The 26,903-nt window shown below is 42.0% G+C and overlaps 2 protein-coding genes across 2 annotated transcripts; one reads left to right on the plus strand and one right to left on the minus strand.

Moving 5' to 3' along the window:
* Positions 1-1,961: 1,961 nt before the first annotated feature.
* On the minus strand, positions 1,962-9,494 carry MRPL22 (mitochondrial ribosomal protein L22). The gene is made up of 7 exons (XM_065690975.1): positions 9,186-9,494; positions 9,052-9,097; positions 7,290-7,428; positions 5,418-5,483; positions 4,821-4,898; positions 3,913-3,982; positions 1,962-2,746 (listed from the first exon to the last, which is right to left on the minus strand). Exons 1-7 carry the CDS (start codon positions 9,211-9,213, stop codon positions 2,535-2,537), a joined length of 639 nt encoding a protein of 212 aa, XP_065547047.1. The 5' UTR covers positions 9,214-9,494; the 3' UTR covers positions 1,962-2,534.
* On the plus strand, positions 9,298-26,268 carry GEMIN5 (gem nuclear organelle associated protein 5). Its single transcript, XM_065690974.1, has 28 exons — positions 9,298-9,479; positions 9,653-9,807; positions 10,487-10,668; positions 11,161-11,312; positions 11,530-11,661; positions 11,847-11,979; positions 12,453-12,612; positions 13,214-13,426; positions 14,048-14,133; positions 14,627-14,721; positions 15,251-15,387; positions 15,857-15,930; positions 16,914-17,095; positions 17,190-17,329; positions 17,752-17,923; positions 18,134-18,361; positions 18,819-18,932; positions 19,288-19,416; positions 19,985-20,080; positions 20,214-20,351; positions 20,805-20,952; positions 21,058-21,177; positions 21,989-22,199; positions 22,428-22,685; positions 23,303-23,465; positions 23,856-24,429; positions 24,883-24,979; positions 25,665-26,268. The coding sequence occupies exons 1-28, from the start codon at positions 9,320-9,322 to the stop codon at positions 25,818-25,820; spliced, it is 4,605 nt and encodes a 1,534-aa protein (XP_065547046.1). The 5' UTR covers positions 9,298-9,319; the 3' UTR covers positions 25,821-26,268.
* The last annotated feature ends 635 nt before the right edge of the window (positions 26,269-26,903 follow it).

The following is a 26,903-nucleotide window of genomic DNA, read 5'->3' on the forward strand; positions in this document are numbered from 1 at the left end:
ATAAACTATCATCTGCTAAAGACTTGTTGAAGTTAGCATGGCATTTTCTGTCTGAATCCGTATCAAATACTTAACTGAAGTGTAGATGTATCACTTGGCAAGAAAGCATAGTAGAATCAACCCCCCCCAAATTTTATTTATATATAGAACTTGACAGTATAAAGTTTTCTCTCTAGATCTTACTGAATTTTATAAAGGTTCAGTTCCTGTGTGATGTACTGTAGGTTACCCTGCTCTTGCAGGGGGGTTGGACTAGATGATCTTTTTAGGTCCCTTCCAACCCTTGGGATTCTGTGATTCTGTGATTCAGACAGGGTTTTATAGCAATGTTTTGATGCTTCTATCACAGAAATCACTTGAGACATCAGTGCCAGGCAGAATAAGCCAGCTGAAGCCCCTCATCTCACCAAGTCTCCCATCTTTGTATGTTACTGACATGACCATGGAGCTTCCTTGGCCAGCATCATAAGGATCCATGATAGGTTATGCTTAAGAAGGCAGAAAGGGGTACTAAGGAGTAAGAGGAATGTTGAAAAGCATGCCACAGTCTTCCCACTTAGTATTTTGAGAAAGAAAACAAGAATGACAAAGAAGAACCTTGTTTTTCAACTGAAAATTTTAAAAGCCAGGTCTGTTTATCTAAAGAGCGTCAGGGCCACTTGCTGCATAACAAACAAGCTGGGAAAGACATAAGTAACATTCTCACTTCTCTCCCCATCTGCAGATTCATAACTAGAGTGATGATATCTATAAGGACACAACCTTGTCTGGAAGTCCACAAGGGACCAAAGCAAAACATAGAGCATGCAGGAGAAACAGGCCCTGGAATAAAATATCTAGAAGCCAGATTTTACATGCTTAAATGACAAGTGCTTATTAAGCTTGGCTTATTTTGCAATTCCTTAGACTTCTCCCAGATCACTGACTCCAAAAAAAGATTAAGTCATTTAAGTTTGCTACAACTTGTAAGAGATTCAGTATGACAAAAGAGTTTAACAGCAGCTGGCAGAGCAAAGCAGAGCTGTTTATCACAGCACAACAGAAACAGTTCTTCAATCCCCCATCAGGGACTGCAGAGATAGTTTTATCAGGAACAAACCTTTCAGAAAAAAAGTTACTAAATCGGAGGTTTAAAGCAGGTAATGTGTCTGGAAATTCACTGCAGAAAACCAGACTGCAAGCAAGCACGCATTAACAATCCTGAGCTATGCATGTACTGCTTGTGTAACTTCACAATCACTCTTTAACATCATGAGACCTTTTCTCTGGTAGCCAAAAGAAACAGCTGTATACCACCTTCATCAAGACACAAAGATAATTTGTCTCCTTACAGGAACTGTCCCTTTGTCATCATTCAAGTACTGCTCAAAGAAAACACCTGTAAGAAAAGCTACCACTGGTTGGTGTGGTAAAAGGACCCAAATTTAAGCAATTTGTCTGACATTCTAATGTTCCCAGTATAGAAAAGTAAGGTCTAAATATCAGACATTTACATAAACAAGCAACTACTCATTCTTTTTATGCTGATGTCATTTTATGCTGATGTTTTTATCATGATGATCTCTGGCCATCCCAGTTGAAAATGTGACTGAGTGAAATGAGATTCCCCCCTAATGACCTCAGCCTTTTTCTTTTCAAAGAGTAATGATAAAAATGGAATTGTTTTCAGAGTCTGGATTTGTATATTCAACAAGCCATTCCGTATTAAATCCATGAAATATCTTACTTGCCTCAACATTACAAAAGCAATTTGTTTCCAAAGCAGAACCATTAGTTCACTCTTCAGCAAGACAAGCTTTTCTCCATACCGTGCCTATTGCCCACATCGAGTTTCCAGAGAACAACCTGAACCCCATGCACATATCAGACTGTTAAGGCCATGGTCAGAATAAAAACAGTTTCAACACTGCCACTTCCCTCCCTGACAAACTAAACATTGCCACCTACTGACTGACAAATCCTGAACTTTAAAAGGGTTTTTATTCCCCACTCCCAGACACAATGCCCAAGATGCACAGCAGAGACTCTAAGAAAAAAGCATGACAGCCCAGATAAAGAAACCATAAACTGATGCCTGATAATCTCAGCTATTATTGTTACTTGTTTTGTTCCATTGTTGTAGCTACTTTGTCAAATTTTAGCAATTTTAGTGTAAGTCTTGATCTTGCAACATGACTCTCAAGCACTGATTTTTACAATAAAAACATCCAACCATACATAACCAAGACAGCTGCATGAATGTAGGACAAACACAGCTCCTGTCAAGCTTTATAACAGCACTGTATACTCTAGATCTGATAGTCCAAGGTAGAGCTTGAATGATCTGGTTCGAACAACTCAGAAAAAGTAACATCTGTTGCTGCTTTTCCAAGACCTTTCCATACCTATGGCTTAACAAATAAGAACAAAAGCTTATGACCATTCTTGCATCATCCAGCTCCAACATCACCAAAGATATTACTAAAGCATTATTTTAATTATTCTTTTACATAATTACATTATCAAACAAATACCTAGATAGTCACAAAAGTTTGTCACAGTGTGTTAACAAGGGTTCTACTCCGCAGCTGCTGCACGTATTCTTTGGCTTGGTCAAACCCAGTCTTTGGTGGCTCTGGAGGAGGAGGGGGACCTTCCACCAGCTTCACAAAGTAATGACACCTGACGATTTTCATGATGCCAAACATGCCTTTGGCATGGTAACGAATCCGCTTCGTATAGCGGCCTCTGCCCGTCAGTGACTCGGCTGAAAGAAAACGCAGGAGGGAAAGAGAAGAGTGTTCAGTGACTCAACTACTACACATCTGCAATGAAACAGTGTCTTGCCAGTGCATATTTCATGGCTGCATATGAAAAGTTAATTCTATTCAGGATTCCCTCCTCCATCTTTCTTCTACTATAGTTAGCAGATTACTGCTCTAGAGGAACCTGTGAGTTGAATTAACTCTCTTCAGGAGCATCAAAAATGTGAATTTAGAAAGCATGCATGCAAAGATGAATGTGTAGTAAAGGAAAAATACAAAGGAAACCACACTGAGCACTGACTGGGTTATATAGCTCTTCTGAAGGTGGTATTAGTTTCACTGCTTTTCAGCAATTTGTCTCATGAATTCCTGCACAAGTCTTACAGAATCCATTTCTCTCCTTTCTCACTTTATTGCATTCATCACGAGTATTTTCATTATCTACACATCCAGTCCTGCACTAGCAGATAAACCTTCTTATGGCAGAGGCCTGGAAGGCTCCAAAGAATTCTAATCAAATCTGCTCTCCAGTCCAGGTTACTTGAAGCTTATGAGGTCAGTTTAATAACATTTATGCCATATTTGGAAGGATGGGATTTTTCTCCCCTTTGGGACTAAAACCGCCTACAAGTAAACATTTCTCTAACATCTTTTAGACAGCACTGTAGTTATTACAAACTTATCTTGTAGTCATCTAGAGCAAAGCCTTTTTATAAAGAAATCTACCGTCAATATTCATTTACACTGTTTCAAACAGAAGTTTACATTCTGATCCTGCAAATCTAGAAGTACTAAGCCATGGGCAAAGCTTCCAGCATCTACACCTACTGCCAACAATAAAAAGTAGTAACTCTTTGCTTCTTGTTGTCTAGTCTTTCAAGATCATGTCAATCATCTTCCTCTTCAGGACTTTCTGTTCACATAGAGAGCAGATATTCAACTTTAAGATGAATATGTCTTAAAAACAATGCATCCAGGTGTCAGAAGAACACCAGTCAGAGACCAACTATAAGAAAGTGATAGTTGAAGGCTCAAACACCACACTAACTTCTGTACATGTGCCTTTCATGTTTTGGTAAAACCAAATGTACTAGAAACTATCCTCTATCCCTTCAGCTGATTTAAAGCAACAAAACCTCACTTGAAAGAACAGGGGGGAAAAAAGTACCTATATGTAAATTTGATTTGAATTCCACGTTGTGCTTTTTTACTGCTAATTCCTGCGCTTCTAACAGAACCTGCAACAAAAGGAAAAGAAATGGAAATGCTGAGTAGGAATTTAAGCAATGCTATTTCTTATCTCCAGATAACATGGAACAAATTGCAAAGTTCTAGAATACTTTTTCTGTAACTGCCTTAAAGATCTATATTGTTAAAAGACAAACATCTTGCACATAAATATGTTCTTTGCATATAGACTGAAAAAGGTGTGGACAATTTTATTACATTTTTGGGGAGGAAAGGGAGTGGAAAAGACGGTTTCCACTAGCATGTGTCAGCCTTCCATCCATGGACCTTTGTCTAATTACACATCAGACTGGAAACAAATTCCACAATGGGCAAAATGAGCTTAGGCCATTCAACATTTTCAGCTAATACAGTATCCTACTTGGTCATTATGATGGCAGAAAATCAATGCTTTGGCCAAGAAAATGAGTAATTTGAGACTCCTAGTAACTACAGTCTATGAAAAGCTTTTATGCCTTTACAGAACCTTCCCTGATGGTTATCTTTCATCTCTCACAACTTTAAGAACCAAAGCACATCCATGTAGCAACTGTTAGTGCAAGGATTCTACATTGTTTACCATGAACTTAACACCAAGCATTGTTAGAGAGGTACCCAGTGTTTTATTATTGTTTTATTATTATTACAAGTTAAACCACCAGCACAAGAGACCTCAGCATATTCCTAAGTCACAACATTACATGACTGCTACAAAAGCATTATCTGACTGTGCTCCCAACACGCTTAACAGAAACAGAAAAACACAGAAACATCTCCAAACTTCTGGTGATGGGTATTGATTTGAAAGTTTTATTGAAACTAGGAATGTTACAGAATCCTACTGCATACCTCTTTGATCACCTTTGCTCCCTTTTTATCACTGAATTCCAGCTGAGCCAGAGCCTGATCAATGGACATCCCTTTTATCTGCAATCAAAGTGTTAAAGTTACCTTCTGCAATTACAAACATTTCCCTTCTTTTACTCAGAAGACAGTATCGAAATTATTTTGCCATTATAAAAAGCAAATCAAAAGAGTTTCTTTAATTACCATTTCGTCAATGTAATATCTTAAATACAGAACTTCTGAGCTAGATATTCAATAAATCTTGATAAGACATTTAATTATCTTTTCTTTAAAGAGAAAAGCAGTCCATTACTATCCTTCAAAGCTCCCCTTGCCAGCTACTACTAGGCAGAAGCAAACACAAAAATGCTTCCACAGTGCACAATCTGCACCTGATCCTGGGTACACATTTGAGAGTGTAGTAGGATAAAGCAGCTAAACCAAACCACACACAGCCGCTCGCCTGCACAGATGCATGTTCTCCCCAGGACTCCATTACAAAGATGCTGATTAGACTGTGCCTGAACAAGGCTGTTAAGGCAAATACAGCACTTAAATTTGGTGTTCTAACAAATACAAGGCAAAGCACTTCTTGCTTACCAGTTTTGCCAGGTACCACATCTTATCTTTGCTGTATTTTATCTCCCTCCGACAGTGATATATTTCCTAGGTGCAAAAAAAGAAGTGGAAGGATCAGTAATTTTGCCGTGAAAACAAGAATGAAGCATAAGTCTTACACTATGTTCTTACTAAGAATAGAATAATATGACTTCTCCTACTATACCATGAACATCCCAGATCAGGCATACTTTTGAAGCTGAAAGCATTAAAAAAAGAGAAGTAGCTAGACAATCACAAACTTTTTTTCATCATCTCTTCACTTCCTCCTCCCCACATTTTGAAGCAGTCTAGGACTGACATGCCCATTCAGTCTTAAAAACACTACTCTTGCTGTCAAGTCAACTTACTGGAACAGCAACTAAACAATATTCCAGAGTGAACTTCATTAGCTCTTCAGAAGTGAAGAGGGTTTCAAGTCTGACTGGCATGAAGAGCTGTCTCAAAGACACAGTTAACATTATTACTGTACTAACAGGGATTAAAACTAGCAAGTTTTAACATCAGTATTTCTTTTTAAAGAGGTGGCATTTGTTACAAACAGCTTAAAAACTGATTTAATAACAGAGTTGGTTGATAACTGCATTTTCATATACACTGTATTAGCCAGCACAGTATTTCTATGTCCTAGGCCATAATGTCCACAGAAGCAATCAATGCTCATGGCCCAGAAAAGCACATCCAAAAACCCCCTATCCTTTTGAGATGCAAAGACTTTGCAGCCTAGCAGAGGCCACAGCACATTAATTCCTTGTGAAGAACAATTACAAAAATGCAATTTCAAAATATCAGTTCTTGAGAGTGAGGAAATACTGAAGAATTAACCTAAAATTCTCCAAGGTTGTGCTATAGAGAAAGCGGCACTGGTTAACCCCTTCAGTGATCAAACACAGGACACTCACTTTTCAAGCACAATTTAAGAGGCTTGCTCCTGTTCACAGGTAGCTGTACTTCCCAGGGACAGGGAGAAACAGGCATAAACCTGGTGTTATCAAAACCCAACCTATTATGACTGTATTGAAAAATCTGACCAGGTTATATATGCTGACTTCACAAAAAAAGTTGTCTTGAACAGCAGCAGAAGACCTTACACTGAGCGTACAGGTAACAAAATTATGTTTAGATTCTTTGCTGCACTTTATGGCTTAGTAAAACACAAGTTATTGTGCACCAGACTGAAGAAACAACCCCACTGACAGCATATATAAAACAGTTTCCTAAGAAAAACACCTCAGTAACATGCCACATCTGACTCACACATGCCTCCCCACAGAGCTTTGGAACCTCTCAGTACATATTGAATGTTTTGAGCAATGGCTATGACAGAAAACATCCGAAAAGCTTAATTAAAGGGGAGACCACAGCAACAGGCAATGCATTATATATTCTGAGGTCTGATAACACAGAAATTAAGAAGTGAAAAGAGCACGTCCTCTATTGTACCTACATCAAAGGCACCGCTAGTTCCACTACTCAAGGAAAGTTACATATCTTTGTGCACAGAAGCAACAATACAGTGACATTCCTCTCTCGTTATTTACTATCACTACAAACAGTGTATAATGACGCATCCTTGGTAACTTCTGCCTCCTTGTAGTTCAGAGACTTCTACACGGAGTGAAGCCTCAGCAGTTTGCATCACATACTTGCAACGCGAAGCTCCAATATAATTTTTAAATAAGAAACATTCAAATTGATGTTAACTTTTACAATATAAGTGTGTCAAACTAACTAAAATAACAGACAAATAGTCTATCAAACCAATGTCTTGTTGAGTCACTCAAGAGACAATCACAATTTAATCAGAAGCTGCCAAACACAAACAGGTAAGTAAATTCCCTGGGACATCCTTACAGCTGGTCTGCGAGGTTCTCCAGGCAGTTGTGGAGGGTAAACAATCCTGTTCTTTTTCTCCCACTTTCCAATTTGCTGCAGAGCTGTGCATGATGTGTGGATGCATGACAGAGGAAAAAGGCTACTGGCTGCTAGCCACCTGCAAGACAAGACCACAGTGTTTGCTGCTGAACATCAGGGCTCTTTGTCCCTACCCAGTTTATCTGGGAACTTGTGAACTTACCTGTCCTGACAAGAGAACTGGCACAATTGAGTACTCACAAAATAAAACTGTTCAAGTCCTCTATAGCTCACATTGAAAGGACATTTTAATTCAGTAAGAAGCCTCAGGCTTCCTAGAGCAAACCATGACAGTAGCTTGGTGACAGTGACATAGCATGAGGTTCCACATTCAGTGTTCCAAGACTGTCACACCAGGATGTAGTCACCTCTTTGTCCTTATGGAGGGTTTATTACTACCACAAACCATTTACTTCTTTCTAAGACTATCCAGTACACATTTACCTACAACATTTTGGCAGTAAACAGTTCATTTTTCAACTGTGGGCTGAGTATCCACGAAATAATATGAATTTATAAACCTTCTGACATTTGAAGGGAAAGATAATCTAAACTACTTTCCAAATGCAATCACATCAATGTAAGCCAGGGATAGCAAAACCTCCAGTTCTCAGTCGCTCACCTCAGATTCAGAAGAAAAACCAAGCTCTGTTTTGCCCTCTGCTGACCAGATAAAGCAGTACAGGGCAGCCACTCCTAACTACAGAGTTCAAGACCAGAAACTGAATTTGACTAAGGTTTGAACAGCTTTGTGTACATATTGATCAGTTTCAAAAGGCCGTTGTACACCTTAAAGGTTTCACATCCTGTCAGTACAGAGTAGCAGAATATACAGATTTAAATGTTACAGAATATTTTTCCAAGTATTTAACAAATGCAATTTATTTGCTTAATACTTAAAATGTTCACTCATCTGAACAATAATTTATCATAACCAGACACATTATCATCCACTAATACAAGGAAATAGTTGACAAGCGCATGAATATAATTTTGTTGTTGAACAACTTAATCACTAATGAACTTCTGGTATTAACAGAACATTAATACATTTAACAAACTAAAGAATCGCGCATTCCCCCCACTTTAAGGTAATCCAGCTTCATATGAAAAGCAGCTCTATCATAACGTTAGAACAGGACACAAACACTTGTAAGCAAATGGTGACAAGCAACAAACAAAACCACATTAGAGATGGGTAAATAATGGGAACAGGAAATAAAGCTTTCTAGAAAGCATCATGGATAAGCAACAAGTGAGACATACACAGACTAGAAGAACTGAATAAAACAACATCAGCATGTAACTGTCCAAATGCAAGTCAGTAAAGCACAGGAAACAGATGCCTATTTCTTCTGCCTTCAGTGACACAGTGACTCCAATTTACCCCCACAGGCTCTAGCAAAGACCAAAGCTCTGCACTTTGAGAGCCCACACCAGCCTTTCCTCTGAAGTCAGAGATACAGCCAGGAGCAACCAATGCTCCCCCAGCACCACTCTGCCATTGCTCCAGAGTGAGGGGAAAGACCAGCAACTACAGGAAAGGACCGACTAGGGAGAACGCAGGGAGAAGCAACATGCACTACATTCCTCTGACCTGCACCAGACACCACACCATGCCACAAGCACACAGAAAGACCCGACAGGGGCACGGAGCGGCCTATTCCCCGCAGCTCCAGGATCACGTCAGCGCCACACTCACCTCTCCGGCCGCGCCCAACCGAGCAGACCGCGCACACAGGCGTTACCTACAAGGAACCAGCATAGGAATAAGCGAGGAATGAGCAGGCAAAACCCTCCTGACACCAGCGCTCTGCCCCCGACCCTCATATTTACCCGCGCCTGCAGCCCACCGCGCCGCCATCTTCCCGGCCTCGCTTCACGGCATTCGCACGCACGGCGAGGCGTGCTATTTTGCGACGGCGTGCGGGGCGCTTGGCGGCAGTGCCCGTGTGGTGGGCAGAGGGGGAATGATGGCGGCGGCCGGAGGGGCGCGGGTGCTGCCCGCCTCGCCCAACTGGTACAGCAGCCGCTGCAGCGACGCCAGCAGCGACGGCCGCCTCTTCGGCTTCGCGGCGAGGCACCGCGTCTGCCTGCTGGAGATCGGCGGCGCCGCACCTGCGTTCTACGGTACCGTTACAGCGGGATGCCAGGCCCTGAGCCTCCGTGTTTTATACGAACGCCACGGGGCCGCGCTTCCGCCGGGAGCTGCCGCTCGGACACGTTGGGGGCATCGGGACCCATGGAGAAGGGGGGATGCTGAGGAGCTCACGGGGGTCTGATGGCGGTCTCTGTCGGTGCAGGAGAGCTGATCGGGCACACGGAAAGGATCTCCGGGTTCGCGTTTTGCCACTGCCCGGGGCAGAGCAGCCTCTGCGCCACCAGCTCCGACGATGGGAGCGTCAAAATCTGGGATACGGAGGCGCTGGCTCCCGTGGTGGAGCACAGTCGGCACCAGGTGGGGTGTCACCGGGGGCCGCGGTGCTGGGGAGGCGGAAGAAGGCACAGGGTAGGGAGGGATATTCGGCTCTTGCACACAGAGTGGGGTTATGTCGCTGTAACCACGGTTGAGTTTAACCAGAGAAGCTGTGGCTGCCCAATCTCTGGCGCTGTTCAAGGCCAGGTTGGACACAGGGGCTTGGAGCAACGTGCTCTGGTGGAAGGTGTCCCTGCCCGTGGCAGGGGGTTGGAACTGGGTGAGTTTTAAGGTCCCTTCCAACCCAAACCAGTCTGGGATTTGATGGTTTCAAAACCAATGAAATAAGAAACATTGAACGCTTCTGGCCAGTTTTTTGTTGTAGCCTTAGGCCAGCGGTGTTGTTACATCACCTTAATTGTTGGTTACCATCAAAGCTCAGTAAGCGCCTGTGCTTGTTGCTTGTACTCATTGCACTTAACCTAGCTTGCTTTAAATCTGTTCAGCAAGTCAGTGTTCCACAGAGGACAGACTAAGAACCAACATTTGAACAGTTATCTTGACTCAGGACACCATATCAGCCAATGCCCAGAAGAACTGAAACCCTTTAGAACAAACTCAGCTGATGCTGGGGTGTACTTACAGATTATTTTCTACCTGTTATTCCGTGTTAGATGGTAGCAAAACAGCTTTGAAAAGTATTCAATCCTCTTCTCTTCAGAACGCGATCTCAGCGCTGCACTGGTCACCTCTTGTGAAAGATCTGATTGTGTCTGGTGATGAAAAAGGAGTCATTGTTTGCTACTGGTACAACAGAAGTGACAGCCAGCTGTTCTTCCCAGAGCCTCGGACAGTTTTCTGTCTCACTTGTTCTCCTCATCATGAAAACTTGGTGGCAATTGGGTAAATATTCATTAAGTTTTGTTTTCCATTCTTCTTCTGCAAGAACCTTATTGTGAATTTTTGCTGCACAGTTGTAAGGTTAATTTTAAGTGGTTTTCTGGTATAGAACAAACTAGAAATAACATTTAGATTTGGTAGACCTGCCAGACACAGAAATCTGTAGCAGTGTAAGGGCTCAGGTTTGGTTTGCTGCTCTGAAGTACCTTAAAACTGTTATTTTTTAATTAGACTTGACTGGAAGCTGTATGACTAATGAATTGCTGTCATTCTTTAAGCCAAATATACTGGTTCATGAAAAGACAGCTGCAGGTACACCAGTGCTAAATGGAGCTCCCCTGGACCGTTATGCTACTGCTGGTCCCCTTGTGGCTTGTGGTTTGGGTTCTCTGTAATACAGTAATGGTGATCCTAGTAAAGAGCTTGAAAATTGACTTAGGTATTATTCCAAAAGGATCTGATAATCTCTTCATTAATTTAAATCTCTGGTTTTAGCTACAAGGATGGCATGGTGGTTATAATTGATATCAGCAGGAAAAGAGAAGTACTGCATCGGCTGAGAGGCCATGACGATGAAATACATTGTCTGGCCTGGTGCCCTGTGTCTGGTGAAGAAAGGTTATTTGCTTGGCAAGATGAACTCCCAGGTATGTAGAACTGATTAATAGTTCAGAAAGTTGTGTTTAGTTTGTGTGAATGTCCTTCTAGTACATTGAATTCCTTATAGAAAGTCAGTAAGTCACTAAGCAAAGGCAACTGGTAAGTTCAATACTGTATATTCTGGTAAAAATCAATATATTTTCAGGTAATTTCTATAAAGCTTTGACTTTTCAAGTATAATAACATGACTTCGATGGTATTCAGTTGTTCCTTCAGAGGAAGGCGAAGGTCCAAATGGGGAGCTGACACCGGACACCACCACAAAGAAGGGTTGTTACCTGGCTTCAGGAAGCAAAGATCAGACCATACGAATATGGAGCTGCACTAGAGGCAGAAGTGAGTAAGACTGATAATGTGAGATAACAGTAGGTGGAAGAACTCTCTAAATGCAGCCTTGATTGGTTAACTTGATAGTTTAAAGCATGGGGATCATACTTCAGATTGACGTGACTTCTTTTTCTCTCTGAGAATGTTGATGTGTTTGATGTTGAGGGTCTGAATGATCCCTCTTGCTTCCATAGGTGTAATGACTTTGAAGTTGCCACCAACAAAGAGAAGAGGTGGAGCTGTTGATCCCACTGTTAAGGAGCGCATTTGGCTGACTGTTCACTGGCCGCCTGGTCATCCCACTGAAATTGTATCCAGCTGTTTTGGGTAAGCAGGGCACACAGAGCCTGGGTACCAGCAATAGCTGTGGATTCATTTATTGATCCTTAAGGAAGAACTAGGTAGGAAACGATGACGTCCCCTTCTTCCTTCCCAGTGTAACTAGAGAGAAAACAGACCAAGGGTTAAAGTGTGAGTTCAGACTTCTAGAAAACTACTAGTCCTATAATTTGTTTGATAATCTAACTTAATATTGACTGCTAATGGTACTTACTGGGGTTTTGCCCATCTGTTGGGAGGAAATGACATGTCAGTTTTCATTGTGGTAACTAGGGATATGGTTTGTAGGGTGGCAGCTGCATGTGTGTATCTGCTTATAATTGCACAATGTGTTGTGCGTCAAGCTGTATTACTCTTGTACTTGCAATATGTATACATGTAATACAGTGTCTATATATTATTATATTAATCTATGTTATAATTTTGAAGTGAATAATGAAGTACACATTTACATCTTGCAGAGGAGAACTGCTGCTCTGGGATTTGACTCAGTCTGGCAAACGCAAGTGGACTCTTCTAGGATCTTCAGAAGGACAAAATCACTCCCGGATTGTGTTCAATCTGAGTTCTGTGAAGCATCAAGACAAAGAGCTGCTTTTTTCCATTTCAATGGATAGAGACGTAAGAACCATTCAGAAAGTTAACATAAAAATAGCCCTATCTATACAGTTTGACTGAGTGAGCTTACCTCATTTAGCACCACAGATTTTCTGTTAAAGTGAGTTTAATGCAGCTTTTTGTAACACCATTGCTTAAAATTTGTCTGAGTCCATGTGTATAGTGTATATTTTTGTTAGTTTATAAGCTCAACCCTTGCCATATTGGCTTGAATCGTTACGACATTCTAGACTTGAATGGTAAGCATTTAATAAGGGAGTTTACCATGTTTTTCCTGACAGTTTCATTTTAAAAAGGTCTTTTTCCTTCTTAAAATCATTTAGTTGGTATAAACTAAAGGGGTTTTGGTATTGTTTGTTTTTTAACTTTCTGCCTTTTCCAGGCGTATTTTTAAGTTAGCAGAGGACCATAGGATTAAAATGTAGTCATTTTGTCTGTTCCATTACAGTCTTCCAGCTGTTGCAGCCCTGTCTGTGATATGTTATCCTCAGGGTGTAGACCACACACTATGTCAGGCCTTGAATATGACCTTTTATCTCACTCATGCTTTGCTGTTGCTTGTCATACCAGTCTCTCTAACCATTCCTTTTTCTGTACTCTTTAGGTGAAGTGCTGGGACCTATCAACTCTTGATTGTACCTGGACCATGCCCTCCCTTGGGGGATTTGTCTATAGTCTTGCCTTCTCCCCTGTGGACACGGGCTGTCTTGCCATTGGTGTTGGAGACAGCATGATCCGGGTGTGGAATACTTTGTCCATGAACAACATTTATGATGTTAAAACCTTCTGGCAAAGCATAAAGTCCAAAGTTACAGCAGTAAGTGTCCTTTTGATTCCCTCTTTTTTTATCTTTTCACTTCCATTTTTTTATTTCACTCCAAAGAAGGTTCTTCCCAACTGACAATATATAAAGCCAAGTTGTTCCTTTTGTACTTGATTCTTTTGGTACACAATAAATTTTAGAATCTGTCAACAGATTTTCACCTACCCTAGATGCTTACATTACATCTAGTGAAATCAGCTGAAGTCCTGCTGGCTTTTTCACTGCTCTTTGACTTTTGTCCTCCTTCATGATCCTTCCTTTCTTTATCCATGGCTGCCCTTGCTCTGCTAGGAAGTTTAACACGCTCAAAACCCAACATGGATGTCTTCAGTTGGGTTTAACCAGTGGTTAGCCAGAGGCTATTGCCCGGTGAAAGTGCTTGCAGCAGGAAAACATGGAAGTTACTCACCCCAAAAGTCTTCTCGCCATTCTACCACAGTCTCTATTTCTATTTTGTAACGCAAACGTCAAATAATATTTCAGTGATTTTAATCCTTTTCATCTTATCCCATTGTAGCTGCAAGGGGGGAGCCTTTGCTCATAGCAGAGTGATCAAATCAAGTGGCTGTAGTTGTAGCTTGTATCATTCTGAGTCTCTTTTTGTTTTGCTTGCAGTTATCCTGGCATCCAACTAAGGAAGGCTGCTTGGCTTTTGGAACAGATGATGGAAAAGTTGGCATATTTGACACCTTCTCCAGCAGGTAAGAAAGTAGCTTTCAAATTCATTAGTGTCAGATCCTGCTGGTATGTTACCATGCAGAGGGGTGGTGGTCTTCTCTGGGGTATATCTTCACTGTTAGACAAGAGTAGGATTAAGTTAAAACTAGTTAAACAGTTGGATTCTCAGTGCATCTTTTAATCTCTCCATTATTATTTGTTAGCTTCTAAGGCAATCTTTACTTAAAATTGCATGACCAGAGAAGCCCTGTGCAAGAACATCAGTCAAAGAAGGCTTTAGACAAAAAGGCATTTTCAGAGAATGAAAAGCAACATGCAAGTAAAGGTCATCAGAACAATTTTGTTACAATTTTAGTAGTGTCTACAGGAGATGTTAAGGAAGGCTTGGTTGTGCCATGGCTTTAGGAGGTTAAAGCACCTGGTGTCTTATCTCACAACTGGAAATATGTTGCTTTTATTTTTGTATTCCTCTCTGCTGAAATCTGACTGTCTCTGCTTCCTTATCTTCTTGTGCAGTGCTAAGAATAAGCCACCTCAGATCTCCAGTACGTACCACAAGAAGACCGTATACACATTAGCCTGGGGGCCTCCAACTCCTCCTCTGTCTCCTGGTGAGTCTTCCAATGCCTTGTGACAAAGTAGAACATCCATGCAGAGCACACAGATGCCATGATGTTGGTATACCATCCTTTCATAGGAAAAGGAGCCCTATTTCCTTGGTAGCAATCCTTTCTAGCAGCTAAGGATGCATTCTGCTGAAGGAGCTGTTAATAGTTTTGCAAGGGAGCAGAACAACGTTTTCCAGTTTGAAATCTAGGAATTTCAGAAAGTACGTGTGCACCACACCTCTGTTCTTACTTCAGGGTGTTACAGAGCACTAACTGCACAGGCTTCCTGCAAATATGTGTTCCTTAGCTCCAGAAGTCTGTTTCTGCCATTTGAACTGATGATTCTATGGAGAGATCTGTTGGTAGAAGCAGAGAACTGAATTGTGAGAACTTTTTAGTCAGTTTCAGTACAGGCAACTGAAGCATATCTATATCCTTTTAAAATGTTTTGATTTATAGTAGGAGTGATTCCTTCTGGGAAGACTGATGAAGAATGTGGTATATTTAGCTTTTTTTTTTCTCCATTGGATAGGAGGAGAAGGTGAACAGCCCTCTGTAACGTTATATAGTTGTGCTGGAGAAGGTATTGTTTTTCAGCACAACCCCTGGAAGCTTAATGGAGAGGCAAATGACATCAACAAAGTCATCCGAGACACTAATTCAATCAAAGTGAGTACAGTTTTGAGGGGATTTTATGGATTCATGGTAACTAAATCATAGTTCCTAGTTGTAGGTTTCTGATTTTTGCTTTCATGATATATCTGTAACAAATGAAAAGTTTGAAACCCACAGTCTCCACAGATGAACTTCGGATATGTATTGACTCAAACCACTTAAACAGTTTGTGTTTGTCTCTGAAAAGGGGTCTCTTTTCCCCCTGATCTCAACATGCACATCTGTTTCCAGCATCAGTTACTCTATTTTCTTAACCAGAAAAATGAAACTGAAGTAGAGTCTGGTTTTAAAGCTGTGTGTGGCTGTTGGAAACAATCAGTTCATACAGAGCTTTCCAGTTTCAAAGCACTTGAAATAATATCCTGAATAATTGCTACTCCATCCAGTTGCCAGTCTTGCCCTGTTGAATGCACGTGAAAGAGATTGAAGAGTTTTTGGCAATAGTTGTGTCTTCTTTCTACAGCACAAACTACCTGCGCGTACAGAGATCAGCTGGAAGCCAGATGGCAAACTCCTGGCTCTTGGCAATGAAGATGGGTATGTGTCACTTGGAGGTTAAGGTGGTGTCCTGGGTTCAGCAGTAGCAGTTATTTTTCTCCTTCTTAGTAGCTAGTGCAGTGCTATGTTCTGCTTTTTTGGACTGGAAACAGTGCTGATAACACCGATGTTTTTAGTTGCTGCTCAAATGTTTGGTCTGGCCAAGGACTTTCTGAGCCTCATGCTCTGCCAGGGAGGAGGGGAGGCTGGGAGGAAGCAAAGACAGGACACCTGACCCAAACTGACCAAAGAGGTATCCATACCACAGCACGTCATGCCCAGGGTGTAACTGGGAGTTACCCAGAAGGGCTGGGACTGCAGGGTTGGAGGAGGCATCAGTCGGTGCTTGGCTGGGGGGAGTGGGGCGAGTCATTGGTCGGCTGGTGTTGAGGTGTTGTATTCTTTCCTCTTGTTATTTCCTTTATCATTATTATTATTGGTGGTAGCAGCAGTGATTTGTGTTATACCTTAGTTACTAAACTGTTCTTATCTCAACCCATGGGAGTTGCATTCTTTTCGATTCTCCTCTCCATCCCTCCAGGAGCAGGGGGAGGGCAAGAAGGGGGGGAAGTGAGTGAAAGAGGTTTGTAGTTGGGTTTAAACCACGACAGGTGGTTTATGTGCTGATCTGACCAGAATCTCTGTCATGAAGCAAAAGTACTTTTTGTTGCCCTGGTTTGTCTCTGTTCTTTCACTGATGATGTATTTGAATTGTGATAATACCGCATTCCTTGCTTTTAGTTGGTTTAGCTGCTCTTGGCATGGAGGATCCACGTCATCATGTTCAATTATTTTTAAAGGATCCACTCATGATTAAAATGCACTCTTGCTGATGTGTTAAGTGAGGGTTTGAGTTGAATCCGGAAAAGAAACTCATTTAGTTATTCTCTTTCATATTCTGTAATTCTGCTCATGCAGGTTAACAAAAAATTCCCATTTTCACTGACTGCTGGAATTCTTACACTGTTGTTCTTACTTTTCAGTTCAATTGAAATATTCCGGTCACCAAACTTGAAGTTGCTCTGCACTATCCAGCAGCATCATAAACTGATTAATGCTATTCGATGGCATCACGAGCATGGGAGCCAGCCAGAGCTGAGTTACCTGATAGCTTCAGGCTCGATCAATGCCACTATTTACGTGCATAATCTGAAGAGCGTCATAGGTAACAGATTATATCCCAAGTTTTGGCATCTTGTTCTGGTTTACTCTCAGTTTGTTTTGCTGCCCATACGTGATGCTTTTCTTTTTGGTTTCAGAGAGCACTTCAGAAAGTCCTCTGACAATAGCAGAGCCTTTTCGAACTCTGGCTGGGCACACAGCTAAAATCACAAGTCTTTCTTGGAGCCCCCACCATGAGGGAAGATTGGTATCTGCTTGCTATGATGGCACTGCTCAGGTATTGCTCCACAGCCTCTTAGATGTGTATTTCAGATCATCCATTGTATAGTGTTTTAGAGCTGACTAAACAGTAAAGCTTTTGTGAGATAAATGACTGAAGTAGTGCACATTTACCCTTGGGAACCATCTCCTGGTTCTGGATACCTGATTGCAGGTATCTGTATGGTTTTGCACTCACAAATTGATTTGTAAGTTCAGCTGTTACCATTTTCATGTTGGCACTTCTAGATCCTTAAAAAAGATGTCACACAAATGTATCAAAGGCAAACAAAGGAAGCTATGATTTTTCTCCATGGTGGTATTTGAAATACCTGCTCAACATTCATAGAGAAGCTCCTACAGGTGCAAATCACTGAGGAGAAAATGCAGAGTATTAGGGAAGATGAGACTTTCTAACTGGATTTCTTCCTTGTTTCTAAGGTATGGGATGTTATTAAGGAAGAGCCGCTCTGCAACTACCGAGGGCACCAGGGCCGGCTGCTGAGTGTCCAGTGGTCACCAGTGGATCCAGATTCTGTTTATACAGGAGCAGACGATTTTTCTGTTCATAAATGGCACATCTCAAAGCAGGAGCACACACGGCCTCCTCAAGGTAAGTATATTCAAACATCAGATCCTTTCCTGAACACGATGTTGGAACTGGGAAATAGAGGGTTGCCACATTGATGTGATATGATAAGTTCCAATGCTGAATTCCAAAGAATGAACCATGTCTAGATTTAAATTGCGTTGTATCCATACTTGGAAACTAATTGTTGATCTCTACAGATAATATCCAGGTAACTCTTGCAACCTTTTACAGGCAAAAAGAGTATAGAATTGGAGAAGAAAAGAAGTATGCAACCAAAAGTCAAAGCCAAGAAGAAGAAAAAACCTATAGGAAAGAGCCCAGGCAAGCAGGATCCAAGTGATGCCATGAATGGAGATGAGAGCGCAAGGGAAATGTTGCCAGAGGAAAATGGAGTGTCGGACCATGAAGAAGAAAAAGAAGCTCGGGAGGCAGAGTTGCCTGATAAAGTCTCCACAACTGGTAATAATCAAATTATCTTAGCTCAATGGTTCCCAGACTGTTCAGTGCTCAGATCATCATCAAGTTCACTATTTTCACAGAGATTTTCTCATAATACCTATTGAAATATTCCTGGTGAAGGAAATATGGTTCTGGAATGTATTTCATCATTTTCTAAACTAGTTTGGGCTGAAACAACGTCATTTTTGGTCAGTATTGCCTTCTGGTCATAAATCTTAAAATACTGGTGGACCTTCATTAGTGTCTGTTGACATCCTTCAGCTTTCTGACAGCTTTCTGACAGCTCTGTAATGTTTTCTTAATACTTGCTTGCCCTAAAAAGCTGTTCGGTGCCATGGCAAAGCAAAGCTTGCTTTCTGCATATTTCAGAATCCATGTAATAGGATGTGAATATATCTAAGTGTTCTGCTATGGGCTTTTCCATGAATTGTGTTTCCTTTTTTTATCACCTCCACAGTGTCCAAGGATACATCTTCCTCTGCATATGATTATTCATCACTCAGCTTGCCAAAGCCTTTTGTGACCCAGAAAGCCATTCCTGTGAAGAAGGATCCACCTAAAGAAAAAGCAAGTTAGTATGTTTCAGGTCCTGCATCAAGGTCCTCATTCCAGGCACTCTCAGAGCTCTTTTAAAATCTCTTGAACGTTTTAAGTTGCTGCTTCTTTTACCTGCCCTGACTGTCAGCTGTTCAGTGTGGGCTTAGATGCTGCCTTGTGTTTGCTAGTTTCATTCCAGGCAAGATGGGCAGAAAATTATGCCAAGTGATCAGTATTCAGAAGTCATAGTAGAGGTGCATGTGGCACTTGGCATCTGGTTTTTGTTTTCCTGTGTGAGGAAGAGGGGGTTTGGAATACCCTGAACTGGAGAGTTCTGCTGTAGGGGACTTGTAGCTCTGCAGCAGCAAGTAAAATGTCTGATTTTTCAGCTCCTGATGCCTCTCTGAAGAAGAGGAAGCCTCGTTCTATTCTACCCTTCAGCACATTTCTGGACCACAGATCAAAAGACGAAATGCATCAGGACTGCTTGAGGCTGGCTGCATGTCTGAAAACCAAAGGTATCAGTCTAAAACTAAAACACTTAGAGGATAGGGGCTCAAAAGTATTCAGAAGCACACGTCCAAGGACTTGACTTTGACCAGTAAGCATTATCTTTCTAAAATCCTTCCCTTTATCCAAGTGTGTGACTAGCTGTGGTCTCGTACCTGACTTCTGCAGTGTTCCAGCACTCTGTAGCCACTCCAGCCAGGTTTTGAGTAGGATACAGCCAGGCTTTGATTTGTGGAGATAGAGTAGAATTCTCTGTTCGTATGCAAAGTATTTTCACCTGCAGAGGAATAATATGGGCAGAATAAAATGAACCATGAGGAAGATGTTAGTATTCTCACAGTATTGCTCCTTAGAACATGCAAAGAGATATGCTGTGCTTCATTTAGAATAAATGCTCTGCACATAAATAATCCTGATCAAACTTAGAAGTAAGTTCTAGGTGCTGATCTGACAGAACATAGAAGACTGAAGTGTTTGCCACCAGCTGAGTGCAATGTAATAGTAGAGTGACATGGCAGGTCCCAGTTCCCGGTGTTGTACCAAATCTTCAATATTCATTCTTCTTACCTGGTTTAGATCATAATGAAGATGTGTCCCCTGACCTCAAGGATCGCATCCACTTGGGACTGTTCACAGACAGGGCTTCTCTGCACAAAATGATTGATGTGGAAGGTAAGTGGAATAATGAATCCACTTTGACAATATGTCCATTGTAACATATATTCCAGGAGCAAACAAATTGGGAAAAATGCTTGAACAATGCTGTTGTATTCCAGCTGATAAGAAGTGTGTTTGCTTCCAACAGGAAAACATCACTTGGAAAATGGATATCCAGATCTCTTTCAGCAGCTCATGTTGTGGAAGGGAGATATGAAGGGTGTCCTCCAGGCAGCTGCTGAGAGGGGAGAGCTGACAGACCAGCTGGTGGCCATCTCACCCATGGGTATGTTTGGTCTTGTAACACATAAACAGATGGAATTAGCTGCCAAGAGAAGCCTCCTTCTGATTGCTCAGGGTTGGAAACTCGTGATTGTTCCAGACTGGAAGTTGCTTCTTTAACTGCCTGATAACAAAAATCAAACACAAAACACATCCTATTTATGACTGAGACCTGAATATTTCCACAGGCACCCACAGGTTGGGATAGCAGGAAACAGAGTGGCTTCCTTTGGGACTTCTTGAAGGAGCAGGCCCTTACTTCCAAGCATAAAGTTGGTACTTTGTAATATGTCGTGGTCCTTCCAGCTGCCTGATGTTTTAAATATGCTTTAAACTTACTTTACTGGTAGTGAAGCGCTACAGTTGGTTAAGAAACTAGCCTGAGGCGGAGAAGAGGTACATGATGTCATCCCGCACGAGTTCTTCCATTTTTAAAACTTTGCCTTCTCTTTTGCAGTTGGGTATCAGGCCTGGGTTTGGACAGTAGAAGCCTTTGCAAAGCAGCTGTGTTTTCAGGAGCAGTATGTGAAGGCTGCCTCCCATCTCCTCTCCATCCATAAAGTGTATGAGGCCATTGATCTCCTGAGGGTGAACCAGTTTTACAGGTTGCTGTATATTTATGTTTTCTAATGGGTTAGATTTGATATTTGGGTTCACTTTTTGTACACAGTCAATTAACTTCCCTATCTTGCTTCTCTTATGTGCATTAGGGAAGCAATTGTAATTGCTAAGGCCAGGTTGCGTCCAGAAGATCCAATTCTGAAGGATCTCTACACAAGCTGGGCAGCGGTATTAGAAAAGGATGGTCATTATGCTATGGCTGCCAAATGGTGAGTGGGACTGGGAAGAAGACAGAATTGGTTCCATGCCTGAAACAAAGAAAGTTCTTGGTTTGTAGTGGCTGAAATCTGTTAACTGGTCTGGTTGTTACTTGTCTGAGGTGGTTTCTGAGCCTGATCTCACTTGACTCCCTCTAACATAGGTGGGAAAAGAAGCTCCAGAGGGCAGTTCAGAGCAGAACGTCCGAATGCTGTACTACAGGAGAGCCAGCTTCTTCCATAGGCATTACTGGAGGTCTCTGAAAAAGAGTCTAGCAAGACTCAAGAGTAGGATGTCTATGAAAAGACTATGGGATGTTCCCAACCTTTCCACTGAAAATGTGCAGTGTAGGACTTGTATCCTGATCACTGGGTCATAATCCTCCAGTCAGATTGTTTCAAATTTGTGACTACCAAAATTACTAACGCTGCTTGAAATACTTTGGCTTGGAATAATGGCCTTTGCTTGATGCTTATTCCAGTTCTTGCTTGTGTTCATGCTTGTGAAAGTATTCAGCTGAAATCCAGAGTAATGCATTAAGGATAAACTACTGTAATCTTCTCTCTTGAGTCTATTTCTGTTCCTTATCCAAGCCATGTACAGTGTGCACACCACCAGAGGTTTCAGTCTGGATTATTAGGCTTTATATGACTTCCCCTTCGTAGCTTTGCAGCAGATCAGGCACCGTATGTCTGTTGTAAACTTTGGTAAGGCGAGAACCCATGGGAAATACAGGTTTATCTCCAATTGTATGTGCTGCAATACAACTCAAAATCAGTATTTAAGTACTAACCAAGTTGACTTGCCTTTCTCTCTTTTCAGTTATTTGGGGGCTTCCTCACCCTATGATGCAGTTAAGGTGCTGGCAAAAAAGGGGGATGTGACATCCCTTAAAACTGCTGCTGAGCTTGCGCTGATATCTGGAGAGGAAGAGTTGTCAGCAACTTTGTCTTTCAGATGTGCCCAGGACCTGCTGCTATCCAGAAACTGGGTGGGAGCTCAGGAAGTCCTTCAGCGACATAAAACTCTATTTGTGAGTTTGGTAGTTTCCTCTCAGCTTTCTTTAGTGTTGATCTCTCTTCAGATTAACATGTACCTCTGCAGAGGCATAGGGCCCATGATGGGGTAACAATCTATCACCAAGCTGCTGCTAGCCATGATGTTCTTACATTTGTCTGTCTGCTGTGGTCAATAAGGGATTGCTTTTCTTTGGGCAGCAGCTCAGTGCTCTTGATTGATTTATTTTTCTTCCTTGTTAAAGGGACAGAGACTTGTTTTCTGCCTTAACGAACTGCTTTGCAAGTGCCTTAGTGAAAGAAATCCCTGCAACCGAAAGAGCCCCGTGCCTCCCTGCTACCACAGCTGGGAGCTCAACAGAGAGGCCTCATTTTTGGACATGGTGATAGAAGTGTGGCAGAATGTATTGGGCATGGACACCACTGAACAAGCCACATGTGCATGGGAGCAGCTGCGCAGTGTTGAGCATCCTCCTTCTACCAGCAACACACACCCAAAGCAGGTAAATGGATTTAGATCCATGTGCACGCTAGGCTTTACTATGGCATATGCAGGAAAACACAGCCCATGGTGCTGTGCCAGACGTTCCTAGGGGCTAGTGTTTGCACCCTGCTGCAGAATGAGGCTATAGTGTGGGAGAAATAGATTATAGGCAGCTGGGACAGCTTGCATAGCCACCAGTTTGTCTGCATTTGTTTCTGTGCAGGGTAGGAACTGACAGATGGTGTCAGTGACGAGCACTGAGGTGCACTGGCTGCGACTGGCAGAGCTGAGTGGGCTCGGCACTGATTCAGGGCTTTGTGTCGAGCTGTTGGAGTCAGGGCTGCTCGTTGTTAAAACACTCTGGAGTTCAGAAGGTCTGTTAATTGTCTGGTGCTCCTGCAGTTCTTGTCATTGACATTTTATGTGCTCCCATCTCTCATCTATTTAGTAGGACACAAGCACAGCTGCTGAGTTTACCATTCTAAGTAATGTTGAAGTGCTCTATCACCTGTGTGAAGATGACTACATAAATTGCACTGTTGCTAAAATTGCTTGTAGTTAAGTGCTGTGTTTCTTTGCTCCTTCTCAATGTTCATACTTTACAGTATTCACCATGCTCCCTGGTGCTTCCTGTAGGTGCTTTTCCATATCTCCCATGATCTGAGCCTTGCAGCCCTGAGCTATCGGAGCGCTACTTGGCATGAGGCAGTGAAGAGTATTCTTGGAGCTGTGACCCGCAGCTACGACGCTGGTAATTTCACTCTGATGCAGGAGATTTGCAGGATCATCCTTCCTGAAGGTAAGGCTCTTCTTGTGTATTTCTTGGCACTGACAGACAGGAGGATCTTCCCTGTAAGTGTCCATTACTATCAATAGGCATAATAATGCTTGGAAGGAGCAAGACATACCCACATCTGTGGAAACCTGTGGAATTTGGCTAGTGCAAGGGCCATTGGGCCATCAAAATTCAGACATGCAGTCTCATGGTAGAACAGAGTACTGTGTTTAAAAAGATGCCAAAGATGTCTGCCTTTGCTTCCTTGCTTCCTGCACCACTCCACCAGCATCTGAGTAAATCTCTGGTTTGGATCTCTGGGATAGCTGTTAATTTACCAAATCCCTTTTTCTTCAGAAAGTTGTAGAAACTGTTTGTAATCCTTAGGTTTTGGTGTTTGTTTTTCATTACTAGGCTGTGATAACTTGAGACACAAACTGGACAGCACACATCCTCAGAGCATGGATGCTTGCAGAAGTTTAGAGGGCTTTGTGGCTTATGGACTGCTGTATGACCTGTGGTGGAACCCACCTAAAAGCTCCCTTGCCTCACAAAAGGCTGGTTTGGGTCCTGTGCTGTGGCCCAGTGAGCAAACAGGTCTTGAGAAGAGTTACGTTTCAGGTCAGTCCTCCTCTGAAGAAACTTCTGATCAAAGTGCAGTTCAGACGGATGAAACTTGCTGCCATACAACTGTTCGGAGAAGTGAGGCAGAAAGTGACTCAAGAACTACCTCGGTTGATTTAGTAGACAGACAGTCAGAAGTGAATGGCTGCAAAGTGCTTCTTGTAGATGAGATTGCTGCTTTACAGAACACCCAGAGAGATATAGCTGAGGTCCAGCAGATTTTAGCAGATATGATCCGTCAGCATCAGCAGGAGAGGAATAATCTCCAGGAAAACACAACTGGAAGCACCCAGGAAAGTAACCTGGAGCAAAGTTCAGAGACTGAATCAGACAAACCATGCTCTGACAGCAACCAGCTGAATGGGTAAGCTTCAGAACATGAATTAATGGATTGAAAATTTTGCTGTTTGTGTGTGTTTGTGCAGCAGATTTCTTGCTTAGCTCAGATTGCCTCTAATCTCAAGATCATCACCCAGGGACACTTCAACATACAGCTTTCAACACTTCAGAAGTCCTGCATTTTCCTGGGGCTCAGCCACCATGTGCATTCACTTACTGCAGCTGGAGAATTTCCTGATACACAGGGTCTGTTGTTACAGTGAACACGTAGGGCAGCCTGAAAAGGGGAGGGATAATGAAAAGGACAAGTGTGATCTAAGAGGTCTGTCTCTTTGCTGAACAGTTACTTAGGACTTTGGCAAGAATGAGCTAGAGCATGTTAACACTTGTCCAGCTCTCTCCTGTGCTTGTTGTACAAGGAGAGGCGATGTGGTCAGTTAAGCAAACCAGTTGCTCACAGTACCTCTTTTCTTGACAGTAAGGATGAAGTAAAGCAACCAATTACACTACCTGAGCTCACAAAGCAACTTCTGAAAGCAAAGGACAAACTAGCAGAATTTCCAGACAATTTGAAGGTAAGTTTTCAGGAGAGGCATTGTGGTTCTGGAAAAAGTCTTTTTGTAAGGGCAGCCTCCTCATAGAATCCCTTTCATACAGAAAGTAAGGAACACAGTGACTTTCTTTCTGATCCTGTGGCAGTTTTGAGAGAGAATTGACACATGGCATCAGGGTGGTAACTTTCTTTAAAGCCGGAGTTTCTCCATGCAGTTGGAAAGTATAGGTAAAGATCCTGCGTGGAAAAACTTAATGGGATAGAGTCATAGAATGGTTTGTGGTGGAAGGGTATTCTAAATGAATCTCTCCCATGCATTTTAAAAGTAATCCCTTGCTACTTAGAATTAATTATGTTAGCAAAATAATTGTGATAAACAGTGAGATCAGAAATTTAAGGTATAAAATGGCCTTTAGGAACTATAAAAACTACACCACATGTTTGAAAACAGTGTTGCCTAGGTTGTCTCATCCCCTCTGTTCTCTAGTCTATACTATAACTAAAGGTAATCATGGTGATTGTGCAAAAGGGGGCAAATCTGGTTACAGGTAATGCTCATGCACTGGAAGAAGAGTCAAAAATACATTCAATTTATGACCATCTGTTCTAAACTGCAGAGCAGTATCTTTAGAGAGCTGCTGCCTCAGGTATGTTATAGCTGAACAATTATAATTGAAAGACATCACCTCATGTTTGTTGTCTTGCAGATCTTCCCCTTCCCGGATGTGTTGGAGTGCTGCCTTGTGTTCCTTCACACTGGGTCCCAGTGTCCTCCTAAGCTGTGGGAACAGGCTCTGGATCTCCTTAGGAAACATGGCAGTGCCAGTGCCTACAGGAAAGGTGGCAGGAGGTTCTTGACATGACATCTTGAGACCACACTGTCTCCCTTGAGCTGTCTACACTACCACAGCTCTTCTTTCTTCAAGTGAAGGCTTGTTTTGATGGCTGGGGTAATTTTGGATAAAATCACAATAGATCAGGTGTATACAGACTCACTTGCAGTCAACTACTACTCCTTAAGGAGTTTGTGTTAGCAAATTGCAAGGCAGTAGGTTGTGGGCTTGAACTGTATACAGGAGTTTTGTATAGTCTTTTTTATCTGATGGAAGTTATGCTAATGAAAGCTCTTACTACTGACATGCAAGAGAAGTAGTTTGGAGCAGCTATATGTGTTTTTCAGTAGAGAAGGATTAGTAGCTACCCTGAAGAAAAACAATGGTGTCTGTAAGCAAACTACCCCTTACCTGAGTATTGTTCTTAAAAGTATTGTGAGTTTATCTTCCCTCCTTTCAATAAAGTCTTCTACCAGCATGAACTAGCATTTCATTTGATGTATAGAAATCAGTATCAGTCAAAGGCACAGGCACTGAAAATAAGCCTGGGGTGGTTTTGTTATTAAACATACTCTGAAAATCAAAGTTAAGTAGGTAAGACAAGAGTGCTGTGATTTAGCTTTGCATGGTGAAGCCACCTGTGCAACATAACAGGGAGGGTGAGATCTATATTTGTTTCCAGCACAACTAGCAAAAGGTAAGGGATTTTTCTAGGTCAAGATAAGTCCCTGCTTTTGGCAACATCCATGGCTGAACAAACTGCTTGCTGCTCCAGCAGTGGTAAATTTAAGGTACTATATCAAGTACTCTAGAAAAGATGCTGGTTTAGAAGTGCCAAAACCAACCCTAGATTAGAGGGTCTTGCCCATTCAACATTTCAACCACTCTTACAGCTTACCTGGAGGGCTTTGCCTGTCTTGTTGTCAAAACTAACTCTTCTTAAGAAAAGAAGAAGGCTGCATAAGCCTTAGTGACCACAGCATATATCTTAGTAATTTCTAGAAGCCAGTTTTTAAATGCAGCAAAAAAATGTGGTAGGATGGGGTAAGGGGTGTCATGAATCTAAAAGGTTTCCAAGTACAATATGAGTAGGAGGAATGGATTTATCAGATT

Source organism: Lathamus discolor, chromosome 10 (genome assembly GCF_037157495.1).
Source record: "Lathamus discolor isolate bLatDis1 chromosome 10, bLatDis1.hap1, whole genome shotgun sequence".
NCBI classification, from domain to species: Eukaryota; Metazoa; Chordata; class Aves; order Psittaciformes; family Psittacidae; genus Lathamus; species Lathamus discolor.